At 45.7% G+C, this 17,182-nt stretch overlaps 2 protein-coding genes and 1 long non-coding RNA gene across 4 annotated transcripts in view; 2 read left to right on the top strand and 1 right to left on the bottom strand.

Moving 5' to 3' along the window:
* The first annotated feature begins 1,691 nt into the window (after nucleotides 1–1,691).
* Nucleotides 1,692–13,196, top strand: Elmod2 (ELMO domain containing 2). Its single transcript, XM_048333389.1, has 9 exons — nucleotides 1,692–1,797; nucleotides 2,689–2,836; nucleotides 4,852–4,880; nucleotides 5,391–5,488; nucleotides 6,597–6,726; nucleotides 9,025–9,158; nucleotides 10,925–10,993; nucleotides 11,707–11,840; nucleotides 12,739–13,196. Exons 2-9 carry the CDS (start codon nucleotides 2,695–2,697, stop codon nucleotides 12,882–12,884), a joined length of 882 nt encoding a protein of 293 aa, XP_048189346.1. The 5' UTR covers nucleotides 1,692–1,797; nucleotides 2,689–2,694; the 3' UTR covers nucleotides 12,885–13,196.
* Nucleotides 2,067–17,182, bottom strand: part of Ucp1 (uncoupling protein 1) — a 20,318-nt gene continuing 5,202 nt past the window's right edge. Inside the window, exons 7-9 of one of the 2 annotated variants that reach the window (XM_048333387.1) lie at nucleotides 16,764–16,910; nucleotides 4,230–4,240; nucleotides 2,067–2,077 (exon numbers count right to left, since the gene is read on the bottom strand). In XM_048333387.1, coding sequence (XP_048189344.1) covers nucleotides 16,796–16,910 — 115 coding nt within the window. In that variant the 3' untranslated portion in view covers nucleotides 2,067–2,077; nucleotides 4,230–4,240; nucleotides 16,764–16,795. Of the gene's footprint in view, nucleotides 2,078–4,229; nucleotides 4,241–12,452; nucleotides 12,465–16,763; nucleotides 16,911–17,182 lie in introns of those variants that run through there. The other variant, XM_048333388.1, reaches the window with a different exon arrangement.
* LOC125341388 overlaps nucleotides 14,177–17,182 on the top strand; it is a 20,473-nt gene continuing 17,467 nt past the window's right edge. Inside the window, exon 1 of the long non-coding RNA XR_007208963.1 lies at nucleotides 14,177–15,173. This is a non-coding gene — a long non-coding RNA (uncharacterized LOC125341388). The remainder of the gene's footprint in view (nucleotides 15,174–17,182) is intronic.

Genomic DNA, 17,182 nt, shown 5'->3' with positions numbered 1-17,182 from the left:
ATGTGACTCGCCATGAACGCATCAGCGTGCTCCTTTTCCTGACCAGAGACGCTGCCATTGGCTGCCTGTGGCTGTCAGTTTCCAAATGTTACCCAGAGTAATTTAAAAAGAGAGAGATCTTCCCCCCCTGACAATGGTCAGCCAGGTGGGTTACTCTCAACTCAGCCCATTACCTGAACTTCCTTTGCCTTGTAACCCATTACATGAACTTCCCTCGCAATTTATTGTCCACTGGGAAGATACTAGCAGACTTTTATTCTAAGACTTGCGACCAGACTGGCAGTCTTCTGGATAAATGGGGGCAGGTATTCTATTTTGGTGGAGAGCATCTTGAGAGGTAGGGCATTCTGCAACCAACGTGGGCCGGTAGTTCTGAAGCAGAGATGCTACTTGCTCAGGCGCGTGTCATCATTCTCCAGGGAAATGAATCCTTTTCAGAATTTTGTGGTTCAGCTTCCTCTTTACCGCAACAGCTTCATGATATTGCCAAGGACATAACAGGTAGTTTGTGCCTTAAGATAACTCAACACTCAAGGATCAAGTGAAGGGCCCTGGTGGTGCTTTTAGGGTGAGACTAATGGCAAGCACACTGGGTAATAACTCCTCCAGCCCCATGGACAGGAACTTTTTAGAGGACAAGGATCCCAGGGGTTTCCACAAGGTGGCAGTCGCCTGTTTCACCGAAAGCCTATAATGACTTGCAGGATTCTAGTAGAACTCCCCCAAAGCCTTTGAATTGGGGCTGGAATCCTGGGTTTCCCCCGTCACATATCTGGGACACCAGCCATGATCTATTTCTCGCCGATTGACACAGAGTCCTTCTGGGTGTGCTTCCTTTTTTACTGTCGGTGTCACAGCGGGAGTGTAACCTCTCACTCTGAAGAAAACCTACTGATCTTTAGATTTTCCTGATGGGCGTAGTTTTTTTGTTTTTTAATTAGAAACTATCTTAGCTGGAGGGATAACCCATTTGCTTTTTAATTAGAAAATATCTTAGCTGGAGGGATAACCCATTTGCTTGGCTAGACTTGCCCCTACCCCCCTTAAATAGGAGTTTCTCCCTGCAAAGGGGGAACTGTCGCAATGCCATGCGTCTCTCTTTCTAAAGGTTAGGATCGTGCACCTAGATTACTTTTTCAGCAACAACCCAACCGTTAAAGCATGTTTGATGAGTTATTATTATGGGGGTGGGGGTGGGGTCCAAACTTCTGCTGTCAACGTGCAGGGTTCTCCCCTGCCACCTGCTGGCCACACCCGGGCCGACTGACCTGCCGCTCTTTTCGCCCCCCATGGAGTCGGGCGGGTCGGCTGCGGGCGAAGGTCACGGTGCAACTGCCCAGAGCACGCCGCTGCTTCTAGGCCCGGGGCTGGGAGCCCGCGGCACCCCGGGTCACCAGGGGGCGACCGGGCCCCCCAGCCGCCGCGAAGCCCCGGCCCGCCGCCGAGCCACGTCCCCCCCACGCCCCCTTCCAGCCCCGGTCCGCGCCTGCGCGGGACGTGGCGCCCCGCCCCCCGTTGCCGGGGCAACCGTGGAGGCGTCCCGGGAACGCGCGCCCTGCGCCCCGCCCCCGCCCCCTCCGCGGGCCGATAGGCAGAGCGCGGGCCAATCAGGAGAGGCCGAGGGGGCGTGGCTCCGAGCGCGGGGCCGGCGGTCCCCGGGGCGGCCCGCCCTCACTTCCGGGTCGCGGTGCGCGCCGTGAGCGGTCGGCGAGCGGCGTCCCTTCCGTTGCCGGCTCTTTGCGGTCGGGGGAAACTGAGGCGGCGGCCGCTTCCCTGGGGCCCTCCGGCGCCTGTGAGGTGGCTGCGGTTTCTCTCCTCTCACCCTCGGCTGCTCGCGCGGGGCCCGGCGGGGCTTTGTGCCAGCCGTTCCCGCCCGGCGCGCGCGGGCGCGGGCGCGGGCGCGGGGCTCGTGCGGCGGCGACTCGGCGCGGTCGAGGTCCCCGGGGCGCCGCCAGGCCGGGCCGCCCCGCCGGGCGCCGCCGCCTCCGCGGTGTGTGTGGGGGGGGGCTGGGGGGGGCTCGTAGAGCCGCGGGGCCCCGCGGGTGACAGGCCCGGCCTCGGCCCTCGCGTGCCGGGGCTCAAGTTGGCCGGGGAAGGAAGGCGGGCCCGTGGACCCCCCCCCCCGAGGGGTAGGGGCGGGGGTGGGGGGCGGGGGTTCCCTCAGCCTCCCTGCGGCCACCCCTCGGTTCTCCAGGGTGGGATCCCCGTTTTCAGCGCGCACACTCCCCGACGGACGAGCCGGGCGGCTCGGCTTTCTCCGGCCCCCTAATCCGCCGGGGCTAAGAAGAGCTTAGCCCCGACCGGAGCCGGAGCCGCCCGCAGGCCCGCTGCGCGTTCCCGGGGCAGCTGTGCGCCGTGTCCCTCCTCAGAGGGACAAAATCAAATCAAACAAACACGGCCAAACATGTGACGGCCCCAATGCTACCCTCGGTTTTTATTTAAAAAGCCATTAAGGGACTTGGCTGGCTGAGTCCTTTGCACCCAGGCCCTGCGCACTGCGCCTGTCATTGTTTTCTTAGATGTCTGAGTCACACACACACACACACACACACACACACACACACACACACAGGAAGCAGACACAAGGAATCCCCGTAGCTATGAACATAATTTGAGATCGGGTGAGTTGAATAAACTAATCTTTTTTTTTTTTAAATTTAAGCTTATCTTACATATTTCCTTTTCCAGGAAAGAATGTTAATTTCTTTGTGGGAGTTCTTCTACGGGCACTGTTTTCGATTTTGGATGAAATGGCTCTTGCGACAGATGACCGGGAAGTGCGAGTTACAGCGCATTTTTGACACCTGTGTAGGCGCACAGAGGACACACAGAATAGGTAATGTTGCGCCGGAAATACCTAAAAAAAAAACGACTGAAAACTTCACGGAGTATCTTTTTTCTCATTTCCCATAGGCATGGTGGGCCCCTTATACATTGCAATCAAGTCCCTTAAGCTCAATTCCATTAACTTTATAATCTTTGCAGCTGTAAAGCTGAATTACTCTACAGACAAGAACAAAAACCTGACAACAAAGTCCCTATCTATGCAAAGAAGAATCTAGTCTGGGTCCTTCAGTTTATCAATAGTTCCTTAGATTGTAGGTGAAGCTATTTTCTAGAGAAAAAATTTTAGACTACCATATCCGTTTGAAAAGTTTATACAGATTAATGCCAGAAGGAGTGAGCGCCGTGGTCTAGATTCAGTTTCATACTCGGCATCCTTCATTCATCTTTTAATTCCACGCCCGTTTCTGAAAGGCTGGTGCCCCGTGTGAAGATCTAGACTCCCGATCAGTTCAGTCCCACTGCCAGTAGCCACACAGGTAGGTGTACTGCTCTCTCCACTGACCAGTCTGGATGCAATGTGCCTTTAACGCACACACTGAGCTCCAAAGCCTTTGTATACCAGTGGTTCACACCTGTACTCCTAGCTAATCAGAAAGCTGATAGTCTGAGGATTAAGGTTCAAAGCCACCCCAGGCAGAAAAAGTCCCAGAGACTCTTTTCTCCAATTAACCAGCAAAATGCTGGACTGGAGCTGCAGCCCAAGCTGTAGAGCCCCAGCCATGAGTGGGTAAAAAAAAACCTAGTGAAAATTCAGGGCCCTGAGTTCAAGTCCTAGTATACCACAAAAAGTGTAAAAATGTCTTATTAATAGTTGCTTATATGCATTGCATTTCTTACTAATTGTAAATGATATTGTGGGCCAGTTAAGTTCATTAAAATTATTAAAATTTAGTCCTATGTGTTTCTTTTTAATGCAGCAGTAGAGAGTTTATAATATAGATGTGGCTTATGTTTTGGCTTTGATTCTAGCTTTGTTCAACAGTGCTCCTCTCTTGCCTTCTCAAATATGCCAATTTTTCAATACTGATTCCCTAAATTAGGACATAGATGGGTGAGAAATGTGTTGGGTGTTTTGTTTTGTTTTGTTTTGTTTTGCCTGGATAAGGAGGACTGGGAAGCCACCCCTGCAGCTCATGATGTTATGTTCAGTAGAAAATCATGAATTGTGTTTATCAAGTGCTTCGGATGAGAAATGCGAGGCAAGTATTCTCTTGAGAGTCGGGCGGAAGACAGGTTGCCTTGGGCCATGGGTGACTGAGGTTTGCATACTTCCCTAGTTCTTAGAACCTAGGGCTGACTTAAATTTTACTCTCCTCTTATGACTTGCCCTTTTGGACTGCTCAGAACAAAGTACTTGTTGACCACAGATCTCTGCAGGCCACTTTGGTTGGTGTAATGTGGGGAAAGAACTTACGTTAAAGCTTTGGAACAAAAGCATTCTTTGTGGAGTGTTCAAATGGCCTACAAAAAGGAACCTATTATTGTATGTTCCAGACAAAATTTTTACTAGACCAATAAAAATGTGCTTGTCATTCTTGAAAGGGAAGCCAGGAGTAGAGAACGTATCCTGTTCTTTGGTCTGAGGATAGTCAGATAATCTAGTCTTTGACCCTTTGTTCTTATGCTGTTGCCAGTGCCTTAAATCCAAACACTCCTGAAAGCTTATAGCAGAAGAGAACATAGCACTCACTGTAGTCTTCAGATAATTATCTGGGGCCTGAGATATTCTTGATCCTTTGGGGTCTGCACTGAAACACAGGATTCTGGGGAAACTAGGTTAGTGTCACCTGTTTGGCTTGTTGTGTTGAGATCTTTTGAATGATATATTCTGTACACTGTGTACAAGATAGAATTTTAAAATGTGATGTGGTTCGCGTAGCAATTGTATCTTCTCCAACTGTGAAAGTGACTTAGTAGTGTTTTGCTATTTTTATTGTTTGTTTATAGAATAACTTGAAAACACACACAGAAGTGGTAACATCCTTTTTTTCCCCATTATTTCAGAAAATTCCTTGACATACTCTAAGAATAAGGTAAGACCCTATTAAGGTAATAATCTACAGAAACTTAAGGTTTTAGTTATTGTCATTTTTAGGGTCCTGCTAGTGACTTTGCTATAAAGAAAACGAAGCTCAATTTTCCCCCTCTAGAAATAATTCTCAAAACACATGTGTGTATATGTGGGTCTGTATGTGTATGTTTTTGTGTATGTGTATGTGTGTATGTGTCTGTGTATGTATGTATGTGTGTCTGTGTGTGTATGTATGTATCTGTGTCTGTGTGTATGTAGGTATGTGTCTGTCTGTGTCTGTGTCTATGTATGTGTGTGTCTGTGTGTTTTTCATACACAAAGGTATTTGAGGAACTGCAAGTGTGGCTCAAGTGATAGAATATCAGCTATGAACAAAAGCCAAAGCAAGCGCGAGGAGCCCTGAGTTCGAGCCCCAGGACCAGCACAGAAGATACAATAGGATAAAGTAAAATGCACTTTTTTTTCCAGCTCCCGAGGATTTTTCTCATCCACTTTTCTCTCGTATAAACAGGTTTTACAGAAAGCCACCCAGGTTGTTGAGAGTGAAGTGGACAGATGTGTTGCGGATATTATGAAGGAGAAGAATATTAACCCTGAGAAGGACACGAGGTGTGTTGCTCTCTCTCTTTTCTTCTGGGTTGAGCGTGTGCCACCTGTGGGCTCTGGGGCTCCCCGCGCAGCTGTGAACTCGAGCTGCAAGGTCACGGAGCCGCTCCGATTCCCCCCCTCTCCCCTCGCCGGAAGAGCAGTCAAGGTCTGGCGCAGCACAGGGCCGATGCAGGGCTGACGCCCGGCTCCAGGCTCCCAGCGCCTGGCTGTTGCTAACCTGCCTTCCGCCATCTCTCAGCCCTGGGAATCGAGTTTCCGTGTTGTCCCTCTGTGAAGTCCTCTTCCCCCCTCCCCCTCCCCCGGGCGGACCTTGCTGGGCCCTCTCAGCGCCCTTCCTCCAGCCTCAGCCCTCCGTGCCACCAGTGGCCACGTGTAGGGGCTTAGCTGCCCGCCCCAGGAGCATGCAGAGCGCGTCTGCACCGGCCTGCGAGCTGTGGTGACAGATCTAGATGCTGCCTTCCGTCTTTCTGCCCCATTAGGAGATAAGTGTTTAAGGAAGATTCGAGGGAAGCTGGGAGAGGAATAGAAAGCCGTTAGGAAAGTGAGCCATTCAAGCAAGAAATGACAAAGCCCTGAGGAAAGCAGGTGACTAGTGACATTTTTGGAGATTGAAGAGTGGCTTAGGGACCTTTTGGTGTATCCGCGTTAACAGGGAATGGGGATTGGAACTTGGGGTGCCCTGCCTTGGGGAGCTCATGGCCGGTGATGTCATGAATAGATCCAGAGGCTCACTTTAGGAAGAGCATCTTTTCTTCAGGAGAGATGGGGTGTTAGGCAAAGAGACGGCCTGTAACGAGCCTATGCACACACGTACGTGGAAAGTGAGGTGTGCAGGTGTCACCCGGCGTGAAAATCGGGGAGCACTCGGACCGCCGGAGGAAACTTGAGAAGAGGACAAAGCCTCATCCTCGCCGCTCCTGCCACATCTTGGTGTCTTTGGCGCCAAGTCAAAGTGTGGGACACTTTGAGCAATGTTTGCTATTTAAGGATAGTAACCTGGAAGCTAGGAAGTGCTTTCTAAATAAATACAGGGGCCAGAGGCTGTGTAAGCCATTACGATGATAAGAAAGTGTGATTGAAAAAAACCATCATCTTTTCCTCATTGCAGCTTTAAAATCTGCATGAGAACATGCTTACTGCAGATAACAGGGTATAAACAGCTCTACTTGGATGTAGAAAATGTGAGGAAACGGCCGTATGATTCCGATAATGCACAACATGAAAAGCTACTCCTCAAGGTAAATTTCTACCCTCTGTATTTGAGTGGTTGAACACTGGAGAAATTAGTCTTGACCTTGAGTTGGGTCTGAGAATAGTCCAGAGGCTTAGGGAAGTCTTCTGGTTTCTTTGCTTCTCGGAAAATTTTATTGTATTTGATTTCATGGATATGAACTACTTTTAGCCAGTTTATATATCTTACTGATAAATATCATTAAAGCATATTCAAATAAATTTAATTTTAACTCTTTGAACCCTAAACTAAGTTATAAAGCCATAATGAAAGTTCTTTTCAACCAAAAAATGTGAGTCCACAAGCCTCGTGCTTTCTCCCCGTTTTGATATAAATTACACAGTGAGCTTGGTGTTTGCCGCTGCTCTCAAATCTTTGGGGATTTGCAGAATGTTAATTGCCAAATAATGCCATGAAAAATTAAACAGAAAGAAGATTAAATAGAAAATTACACAGAACTCTTCTCACTTTTTCTTCATGAATTATAAGTTGATAAGGCCATTGAGGTACCAAAATTAGACAGGTTTAAGTAAACTTTATAGATTAGTCCCTTTATTCTGGTGATGACAACTCTAAGACTTGAAGTAGATAAAGTGAATCGCTTTAGATAGGGTCAGCCTTTGGTGAAGGCTGAGTTTCCTATCCATTCTCTACACCTATTTGAGAATTGTGTTCTAATGGCAAATAGCTTATTGTACCTCAAGTTAGAAGCTGTTTTAACCAAAATACTATGGAAAGAAACACAAGTCTAAAAACAAAACGTTCCCCCTGCCCCGAAAAGTATAAAATGTGTACTTCACCTAACTATGAAATTAAAATGTAGCTTGATTTTATGCCATGAGAATAGGAAAAACAAATCCAAAGATGCTGCGTATGACGTGAGTTATTTGAAGTATTCCAGATAGTGGCTAATACTTAGGATCGATGACTATTTCTGTCCTTACTGTTGTTGCTTTTCCCCTTAGTTTCAGGCCCTGTGTATATGATATCTGCCCAATGGGCGGGTGGTGTATAAACTAGGGTTCTGGAGTCGGGGATTTCCCCAGTGGTTTGTGTGGACTTCATCCCTAGAGACGGAGGGCTGGTTGCTGGTTGTGGCTCTCGTGACTCACGAGCCTCTGCTCAGGCCTTCCTTGGAGAGGAGCTACGGGAGGAAGCTGTGTATGCGGGCTGTCCGCTGCAGACAGGGCCTCAGTGAAGTGCAGACGCCCGCGTCACCTGCCCTTGTGAAACCAGTCTTCCCAATGGGACTCCAAAAGCAGTTTTGTGCATATGATGTCCGGAGTCCTCGTCGTTTTATACGGCAGCTCTTACCCAGTCACTCATCTCGCACTGCCATAATCAGTGTCCTGACTGAATTCAAGGAGCCATGACCATGAACAAATCACGGGGTTTGGTATTAAAAGTAGGGACAAGATGAAAGTCAGTCTAATGATTGGGTTTGGCTGCAGAGCCCCAGCCTTAGTGACCTTGTTTTAAAAGAAGGTCACAGTCTTCACAATTTGTTCTCGGTAGCAGGACGCTCTTCCAGTGCCCCCCCCCCCCCCACTCAGCTCTGCCCGAAGTGGGGGGTGAAATGGGGAGAAGCACCCGTATTTCCATCGCGAACATTTTCACAAACTTTTATTAACTTCTCTCAGTCTGTTGTGTTTGTTGACTTACACTAAAGTTTTGAAGATGACTGAATAATTTGAACTTTATTTTGCATTGATTACTTTGTTTGTGTTTAATAATCAATAGCAGTTCTTAAGTCCTTAGTGTTGAGAAGTTGGTTTGTGTTTGCTTAAAGCAAGTCATACTTGTTTCTTTTAATATTGAACACTTCTAAAACAATGGTTATATAAGTTGGAATGCTTATCAGTATCATTTGTTTATGACCCTCTCCCTGAGACCTGTATTGTTTTTGTCTAGGGATTAGTCACCTTCCTTTACAATAGGGCCTAGGTACGACACCAGTTGCCTAGCACTGTGTTCTTGAGCAGCCGTTTAGCAATTCTAGCATAAAGGAATTAATTATGATTAAAGGGACGTATCATTATTTTAGATTTCGGTGTATTATTTGTTATCATTTCAAGATCTAAAAGTCATTTTAGTTGGAATAAATCCACTACAGTACTTAGGATGATTGCAAAGTTATTAAACTATATTCTTTGTTGAATGTATGATTTGTCTACAAAAATTGTTCAGTTGAAAGTAATATGTATATATATGTATATATATACACATATATGTATTAATGATCTAGGTTATGACAAATAATTAAGAGCACCACTATTATTTGTAACGTGTGACTGTATTCTTACAGCTCTGGAATCTTCTGATGCCCACGAGTAAGTTGAAGTCGAGAATCTCCAAGCAGTGGGCTGACATTGGCTTCCAGGGTGACGATCCCAAGACCGATTTCAGAGGCATGGGCATCCTGGGCTTGATCAACCTGGTGTAAGTGGAGTAGACTCTCTTCTCCAAGGGTCCCGTGCCTTTCCCGTCCAGTGGAACTCTAGGAAGAATTGGTTCACACTGTCTCAGGCTGAACAGTGTTTGCTGACATGCTGACCACAATGTGGAAATAGCAGAAATGCGTGTGTGCGTGCATGCATGTGTGTGTGTGTGAGAGAGAGAGAGAGAGAGAGAGAAAGAGGGAGAGAGAGAGAGACAGACAGATGACAGAGACAGATTTTCCTCCTCTTCCTGGCCTTTTTAAAGAGTCGGGTGTCCTTTTCCCTCTGGACTCTGATTCCATTTGGAGAAATCCGACCAGCTACAATGAGGAGTTCTCTTTCTGTTCTCCACCTGTGCTAACAAGTGGTCTTAACCCCCAGCCTTGCACGGCCCGTGTGGCCTCCATCTCCTTCTTCTTAGATACTCGTAGCTCAGGCTGGCCTCACACTCGTGATCCTTCTGCCGCAGCCTGCTGAGTGCTGGGATTACAGGCATGCATCACCAGACCCAGCACAGATGGACTACTCTGAGTAGTTTTCCTGCTGAATAATACCCCATTAGATAAGGAGTTGTGCATAGAAAGGGGTGACATTCATAGACTGCTTTGTTAAGTGGCAACTCCTTTGTACAACTACTAAAAGGTAACAAGTTTTTTAAAGTATAAGAGCATTGTAGAGTCAACACAGGGTTACAGTGGAAAACTTAGCGTCTGTATCTGTAGGACAGCCTTGAATTAAGCAGGACTCTGTTGATGGTGGGTTTACAGATTAGTTTGAGGATCTAAGAAACTAGGTATTTCTTTCTCCCCCTGCAATGAATGTATCTGTGCATAAATGGTTTGCAGAATTTATTCATCCATAACCTGTTTGTGGACTTATAAGTTAAGTCTGTGATTTAAAGGATTGAAAATTTGAGGCAGTGAAGAAAAATGAGAAGTATATAGTAGTATTCCACAGAGGAGAAAGGTGAAATTAGAAACTTGTATGCTTTATGGAAATGTCCATGATTTTTGCCTTTTAACATTTAAGTAAACTATGGAAATCAGTGCTTTTATGCTACTACTTATGTTCATGCAAACATCCAGTCCGTTGTGTGTGTGCGTGGTGTGTACCTTTGTGCAGACCACCACGTGTGAGGTGAGCCCAAAGCTTGCCCTGTTTTTACAAATGCAAGAAGTTTGATGTAGACCAAAAGAATATATTTATGAGCCTGCAAACAGCTTTTGGGCTTATCTTGTGCCTGCTACTGCTTGGGCTTTATTGCTAGTATTTTAACTGGATTGTTAGTCAAATAACAAGGTTTTGGGGCTTGGGGCGCAAAGAAAGTTTCCTGGCTTTTTTTTTTTCTGAGTGCCCTGAACATGGTATGAACCAAAGCAGACTTGCTGGCAGTACTAGGCACAGGCTGAGGTGAGAAAGAGAGAGAGAGAGAGAGCGTCCCCTACTTCGTCCATGTCGTCTGTTCTATAGAAACAGGGTAAGCACAACGCAAAGCGTGGACTCGGCAGGGGTTTTTGGTTTGCTTTTAACCTCAATCTGAAGTCTCTATAGGCGACCGCGTAGTTCAGAGCAGTCTGGCCTCGCGCCTGTGGTCTCCGCTGGGTAGACCAGATCCACCGGGTTCAATGCTGACCCAGGTCGGCTTGTGAGTCACCGGAAGGGGCTGCGGTGGAGGCCAGGACAGCGCCAGGCCCAGAAATGGCCGCGCCACACCACACGCACCACCTGGTGTCTGAAGCTGGGCTTCGTCTTTCTCTACCACTGCAGGTACTTCAGCGAGAAGTACACCAGGGAGGCTCATCGGATCCTTTCCCGTGCAAACCATCCGAAACTGGGGTAAGCTGCGTGTGCGTTCAGGCTAACCGTAGGCTTGAGGGCCTGGCGGGGCAGTTCATAAAGTGGGTTAACTGATAGGCTCTACTGTGTAAGGTAGTTATGTGACACATTATTTTCAAAGTAAAACATAATCACAAGCACATCTTACATTGACTTCTATATATCTTTGTCATAAGAGATAGCTTATAAAATGGAGATTCCCCCCCCCCCGCCCAGTAATACACTTGGAAATTGGAATAGAAAATAGTTTTGAAACAGCAAAATGGGAAATAGCTTTCAGAATTGTAAAGTGAAATGCAAATTGGAGTCTGATTATCAGCTTTGTCATTATTTTATGTTTATGTTCTGATGAAATATAATCCTTGAAGAAATGATAATGTTAGATATTAGCAATGAATACCTTAGGAATGGAGAAGAAAATGCCAGTATATCAATGAGATTTGGTGAATGTAGTTGTCTTTTTGTGTGTCATATGAACAGATTCATTTTTTATTTCTTAGCTTCTGTCCAAAAATGTTTTGGATCTATCCAAAACATTTTTTTCTATATAGAAGTTTTTTACTATATAGAAGTTATTGTTATTGTTATTTTTACTATATAGAAGTTATTGTAAAGTCCATTTTAAACTCCTTTCACTTTTTCCCAATCCTTGTATAACTTTATTTTGTGAGCTATTTGGCTAGCTGGTATAACTGGTAATGTTTCTGACATAGGTATTCTTATGCAATAGTTGGAATCAATCTTACAGAGATGGCTTATAGCTTACTGAAGAGCGAAGCATTGAAGTTTCATCTCTACAACTTTGTTCCTGGTATGCCAACAATGGAACACTTCCATCAGTTTTACTGTGAGTAGTACAACAAGCCCTCCAGAGGCCGAGGCAGGAGGGCTCCAGAGAAAGCCCAGCCTGGGCTCATAGGGATACATACATAGTAGTCTCAAAAAGCAGAACTAGAAGAATGAATGAAGTGAACATAAATACAGATGAATGTGAAGAGATAAACCGGCCCTTGCTAGGAATAACGCCAGTGCCTCTCCTGGCAAGTGGAAACCGGAAGCTCTGGGCTGTGGCTGCCTTTCCCCCTTCTATCCAGAATATTAATTTCCCAAGCTTTTGCTGTAACTGTATTAGAGATGGAGCCGAGGGAGAACCTGCCTGCTCATTTGTACACTTAGGGCTAATTTCCATCTACATACTGTTGCTGAATATATGCCCCAAACACATTTTTAATCAACGATAGAAAATAATATTTGAAAGCAAGACTACTATCTTTAGTTCTTCTTTTGGAATTGAGAAGCAAATGGAATTTTCCACAGGTTTCATTCTTTGATAATCTTATATATCCTAGTTGTGAAAAATCTGGTTTAGCTTATACCAAAAGACGAATCGGAAATCGTTCTCAAATTGATCTTGTGAAGCAGTGTGTAGTCTTGAAATGGGCTAGTTTCTGACAATAGTGTTTGCTTTGTGACCAGTCTCACTGAAATGGGATTTCCTTTTGTTTTTTCTTCTCATGCTAGCCAGTCGCAGTTTTGTAAAGTCACTGGCTCTCCTCTCCCCCACCCCCTACCCTGCAGTTAGCTGAGCAAAGTCATTGGAAAAACAAGCAAGTTCTTAATAGTTTTAATATTATTTTCGAATATTGGGTCCTAATCTGGACTTTAAGGGGTAGTTACTTTTAAAAATGAGGTGGTTTATCATTTTATTAGTGAGGGTGATATGTTTTGTTTTTCGTCTGTTGCAGGTTATCTTGTCTATGAATTTGACAAGTTTTGGTTTGAAGAAGAACCGGAAAGCATTATGTATTTCAACCTATATAGAGAGAAGTTTCACGAAAAGATTAAAAGACTGTTAATGGATTGCAACGTAGTACTTACTTTAAAAACATAAACCATCCATAGTAGCTTCTATTTCTACCACATTTTTGCACACACAACAGAATTTATATGTTGTAATAGAAATTATCTGATCAATTACACTCTTATATATAATTTCCTACAGAAATTCTATTTAAGAAAGCTAGTGGACAATCAGTGTATGTTTACATTTCTGTTGATACACTGCTCTCCAACGGTACCTTACCCTTCCAAAGATCCCTCTGTGGGTCTGACCACGGCAGTTCGGAACTTGGGACTTGGCCCGCTCATGTCAGAGTATAAATCAGGTATTCATCACTTGGTTGATTAAATGGCATACAAATCTCTTTTCGTCCTTTGGTATGTGATAGCTATCAAGTTGAGTTGTTTTTCAGTGCTCTTCAAGGTGTTTAGGTTTGGGTCCAGAAATCCATGCTTTTTCATTGGGTTCGCATTCTCTTTGCTTCTGGGCTGATCAGCACCAGGTCCTTCTCTGTGGCCCCCTTTGTTTCTCTCCCAGTCCCTTGTCACGAGTTGCAGCCAGAGCCTGGAGATGGCGGGGAACTGGAGGGGGAGGGATAATGGCCTCTCTTGATTTCTTTAATGTAGCAGAAAGAGTGAGCGGCAGGATTGGTGACCATCTTATTTGTTTTAAAATAACATGCTTTGAAGTATGCCAGTGTTTCCTTCAGACTCAGAGGCATTTGCTCAGATCCCGCGCTTGTATTTTTTCAGTTATGGAAAGAACCGTGCGTAGTGCTTTGCTGTGAGAAGCTGTCTCTGTGTTTGTGAAAAGCAGGTGGACTTGCTAAGAAAATCTTGATTTTATTCAATAGAAAGTTTGTTTTCTTTTTAAAAGTCAAGCCGTCTTTGAAACTCAAGACAAAAAAAAAGGAAAGCTTCGAAAAACCTTGGTTTAGTTTCATAGTTGTATCAACTTCCGGTCACTTGGCTTTGGCTTCCTTTTGTTTCTGGACCTTGGCTGAAGGGTCTTGTGAACAGCTTGAGGATGGCGACTGTGTGTTCTGTGTGGTGTTACTCTCCTCAGGGCAGCGGGTGCAGGCAAGGACTCCCGGATGGGATCCTCGCGGAACGAGGTCTTGGTCTGTTGCGGACATTTCTCCTCACAGCAGCCTGAGAAGAACGTCCATCCAATGACAGATCTCCTTACATCATAGAGAAAGAAACCTTGTTCATGGGGTCACTTACATGATGTTTGCACGTGGTTTCATGGGGTATTTGTAAGGTGACAGGTAGGAGTTCGTACTTTGTTTCTGTTTGCTCATATCTGTTGAAGAGCCTCAGTCTCCAGACGTGTCTTTGTTTCTGTTTGCTCATATCTGTTGAAGAGCCTCAGTCTCCAGACGTGTCAGAGAGAAGAGAGGGAAAAAATGTCCAGTGGGAAAAACCACAGATGCAGTGTTTTATATATAGCACATACCTGAAGTGCATGTATTAAAATTATTTTTTCCTCTGTAAGATAAAAGTATTTTTAAAACCTGGTTCATTTTATTATAATGGTAGTGGATTTAGCTTTCCACTGTTATAGGAATTTAATACTTGATGTCCTGTGGGGAACTTCTCAACCTTGGTAATATACTTAAAATATATATTCTGGTGCTTTCTCTCTTATCCAGCTAGAAGTTCAGGATGTGTAGCAAAATCCTAGCCAGATCAGGCATTAACAGTGGAAGTTTGTTGTGCAAGGTGTTACTAGTCCATGAAAAGCAGTGCAAATGTTTGTCTTTCATTTTTGTGCTGAAAATACTTAGGTTTAGGTTTTGATCTTTGAACAGCTGATATCTTGAAGTGATTTAAATCTTTATTCGTCTGTGTAATAAAAGCGCTTTGAAGTACAGAGGGGACTATTTGAATAAGTTTTTCCCCTTTCAAGAGAGGGGAAAAAAACGCAACTCTAATGATGATCAGAAATGGCATCAGTAAGTTCTTTCAGTTTTGTTAAATCCACCCATTTATACCTTACAGATACGGTTTGGTTTTGTTTAGAGCAATCATTAGCCATTTTTAGAGAATTTAAACTAAAACCCAGCAACAGATTCAGAGACATGAACATCCGGGAGGCAAAGCCGTCAGCTCTGACAGTGTGGCAGAATTCCGACTCAGGCGATGGTGACATGCAGAAAAGGAACAGTGTAACTGTTGTTCATGCCATCTACCACGTCTGCCAGAATCTTAACATTGTTTTAAAATCCATATTTAGGATCTTTCTGTAATTAAAAATGTACGGTGGTGAAAGACTGTGATGATGGTGTAGATTAAAGTAGCAGGCAGATTAGATTCACTTTATCATCCAGGAAGTAGAGTCCGCATGGAAGGGAGCCGTCCTGTGTGGCATCCCGCAAAGTTGGAGCCAGGTGCAAAAGCTGCCATTGTCAAGGACAATCACTGAAGCGTGGCGAGACATGGGGCTGCATCTGTGACCCCTTGTGTGGAAGTGTGGAAGTCTAGCGACACATAAAATTCCGTGTCACCAACTGCCGCCGTGTATACTTCAGAAAACAGAAGCTTTCTTAAAAATACCCATCCTGATGTTTTTCTACTTTCAAGAGCTACTTGGATTTATATGTATTTTTCTATCTGAAAATGGAGGAACTTCTTTCTTGTTATTCCAGTGCTCACAGAATTGGTCCTGTGCTGTCTGACTTCATTCAGTGGAATGGAATTTTTGGTCCGAGGCCGGCCCGGAGGCCGAGCCTCCCCGAGTGCGGTGAGGGGGGGGTGGCTTACTTCCAGAGCAGGGGAGATGGTGGCACTGGGCACCGGAGAGGAAGGCTGGCCAGGATGGCGGCAGTGTCCATGAACCTCCTTGGAACTGTAGGAGCCGGCAGGGAATTTCTCACAGTCAACACTGACCCTGCTGCTCTGTGATCAAGACCAGGGGGGGTTTCAGTTAGCCTTTATTTAAACCTGTGACCCTTTCCACACTATTTTTAAATGAAAGCTAGTGGAATTGTTAGTGCACCGAGGGAAACCATGAGTTGAGTTTGTTTGTTTTTTCCCTGTCTTCAGCTTTTGATGAGAAAAATTAAAAATGTCTAGGTAAGACCCAACTGCCACATTCCCGCTAGAAGGCAGTGTGTGTTTCTCTTCACGTATTTTCAGTATTTAAGCAGTAGTGCTCCCTGGAAGAAAACTTCCTGCCCAATTGGCAACTTAAATTAATTTTTTGTCTACTTTGGATAAATCAGTTGAGTTTTAAGTAAATGCAGTAGTGTGAAGTGTGATGTCATGTTGTTTGTGCTGTTAAGTGAGCAAATAAAAACATGTTGAACTTGTAAGTCTTTCTGTCTTCCTGCCTCTCCCCGCCGCCCCCCCCACACCTTATTAAAGCCACTTCGTTTCAATTTCCTGTCCTGTTGCTGCAGAGGAGTTAGAATATGCAGAAATGTAGAAACTGTACACGCTGCCGATTTGACACCAGTACAGTTCCGGATGTGAAGATTCACTTCATCCGGGACAGACCCCATGACTACATTAGCAACAGCGCTGGCCCCCCCATCTCATGTCAGACGCCATCACGTGGACAAGCGTGTCACAGACACCATCACGTGGACAAGCGTGTCACAGACGCCATCCCGTGGACAAGCGTGGGGCACTGCTAACACCCCGAGCTTGCTGCGTGGTTCCGTGGTCTCACGTTAACCCCCACTGGGAAGCCCAGGTGTCCACCCTGACAGACAACCTTTAAAAGGCATTAGCATCACTTTATTGAATGCATGGACTGAAAACGTGAATAAATAAAAGGAAATGGTCGTTTTTGATTCCGTTTTCCAGCAGTTGGCATTGTAACGACTGTTCCTCGTGTCAGTCACGCCGTTCTGTCCCCCGTCATCGTCGGGCGCGGTGACTGCTGTGGGCGGCGCGGGGTGAAGCGCAGTGGGGCTTTGTCGATGGGCGGTTTTCACCGGGGCGCCGCGGGCAGCTCTAGGTGGTGCAGTCCACAGTCTGCCTGGATTTCATCAGCACGTGTTTCAGCTTCTCGAAGGTCACAAACATAATGATGTTCCAGGATCCCAGTCGCAGGAAGGAAGGCACAAATCTAGAAAAGCCCATGTCAGGGTCATATGAGTGCATTTGGAATGGTGTGTATGTGTGTGTGCGTGTGTGTGTGCACGCGTGTGTGTGTGTGCACGCGTGTGCCCGTTCAGGGCCTTGATTAAACTCAGGTCCTAGAACTATCTCTGGGCTGCTTCTGCCCAAGGCTAGTGCTCCGCCACTTGAGCCAGAGCTTCACGTCTGGCTTTTCAATATTTTTTAAGCGTGGGGGGTGTGTGGATCTATTGGTGATAAAGAGTCTCATGGATTCTCCTG

This window comes from Perognathus longimembris, chromosome 24, assembly GCF_023159225.1.
Source record: "Perognathus longimembris pacificus isolate PPM17 chromosome 24, ASM2315922v1, whole genome shotgun sequence".
Classification (NCBI taxonomy): Eukaryota; Metazoa; Chordata; class Mammalia; order Rodentia; family Heteromyidae; genus Perognathus; species Perognathus longimembris.
This window is presented reverse-complemented; position numbering and strand designations above follow the sequence as displayed.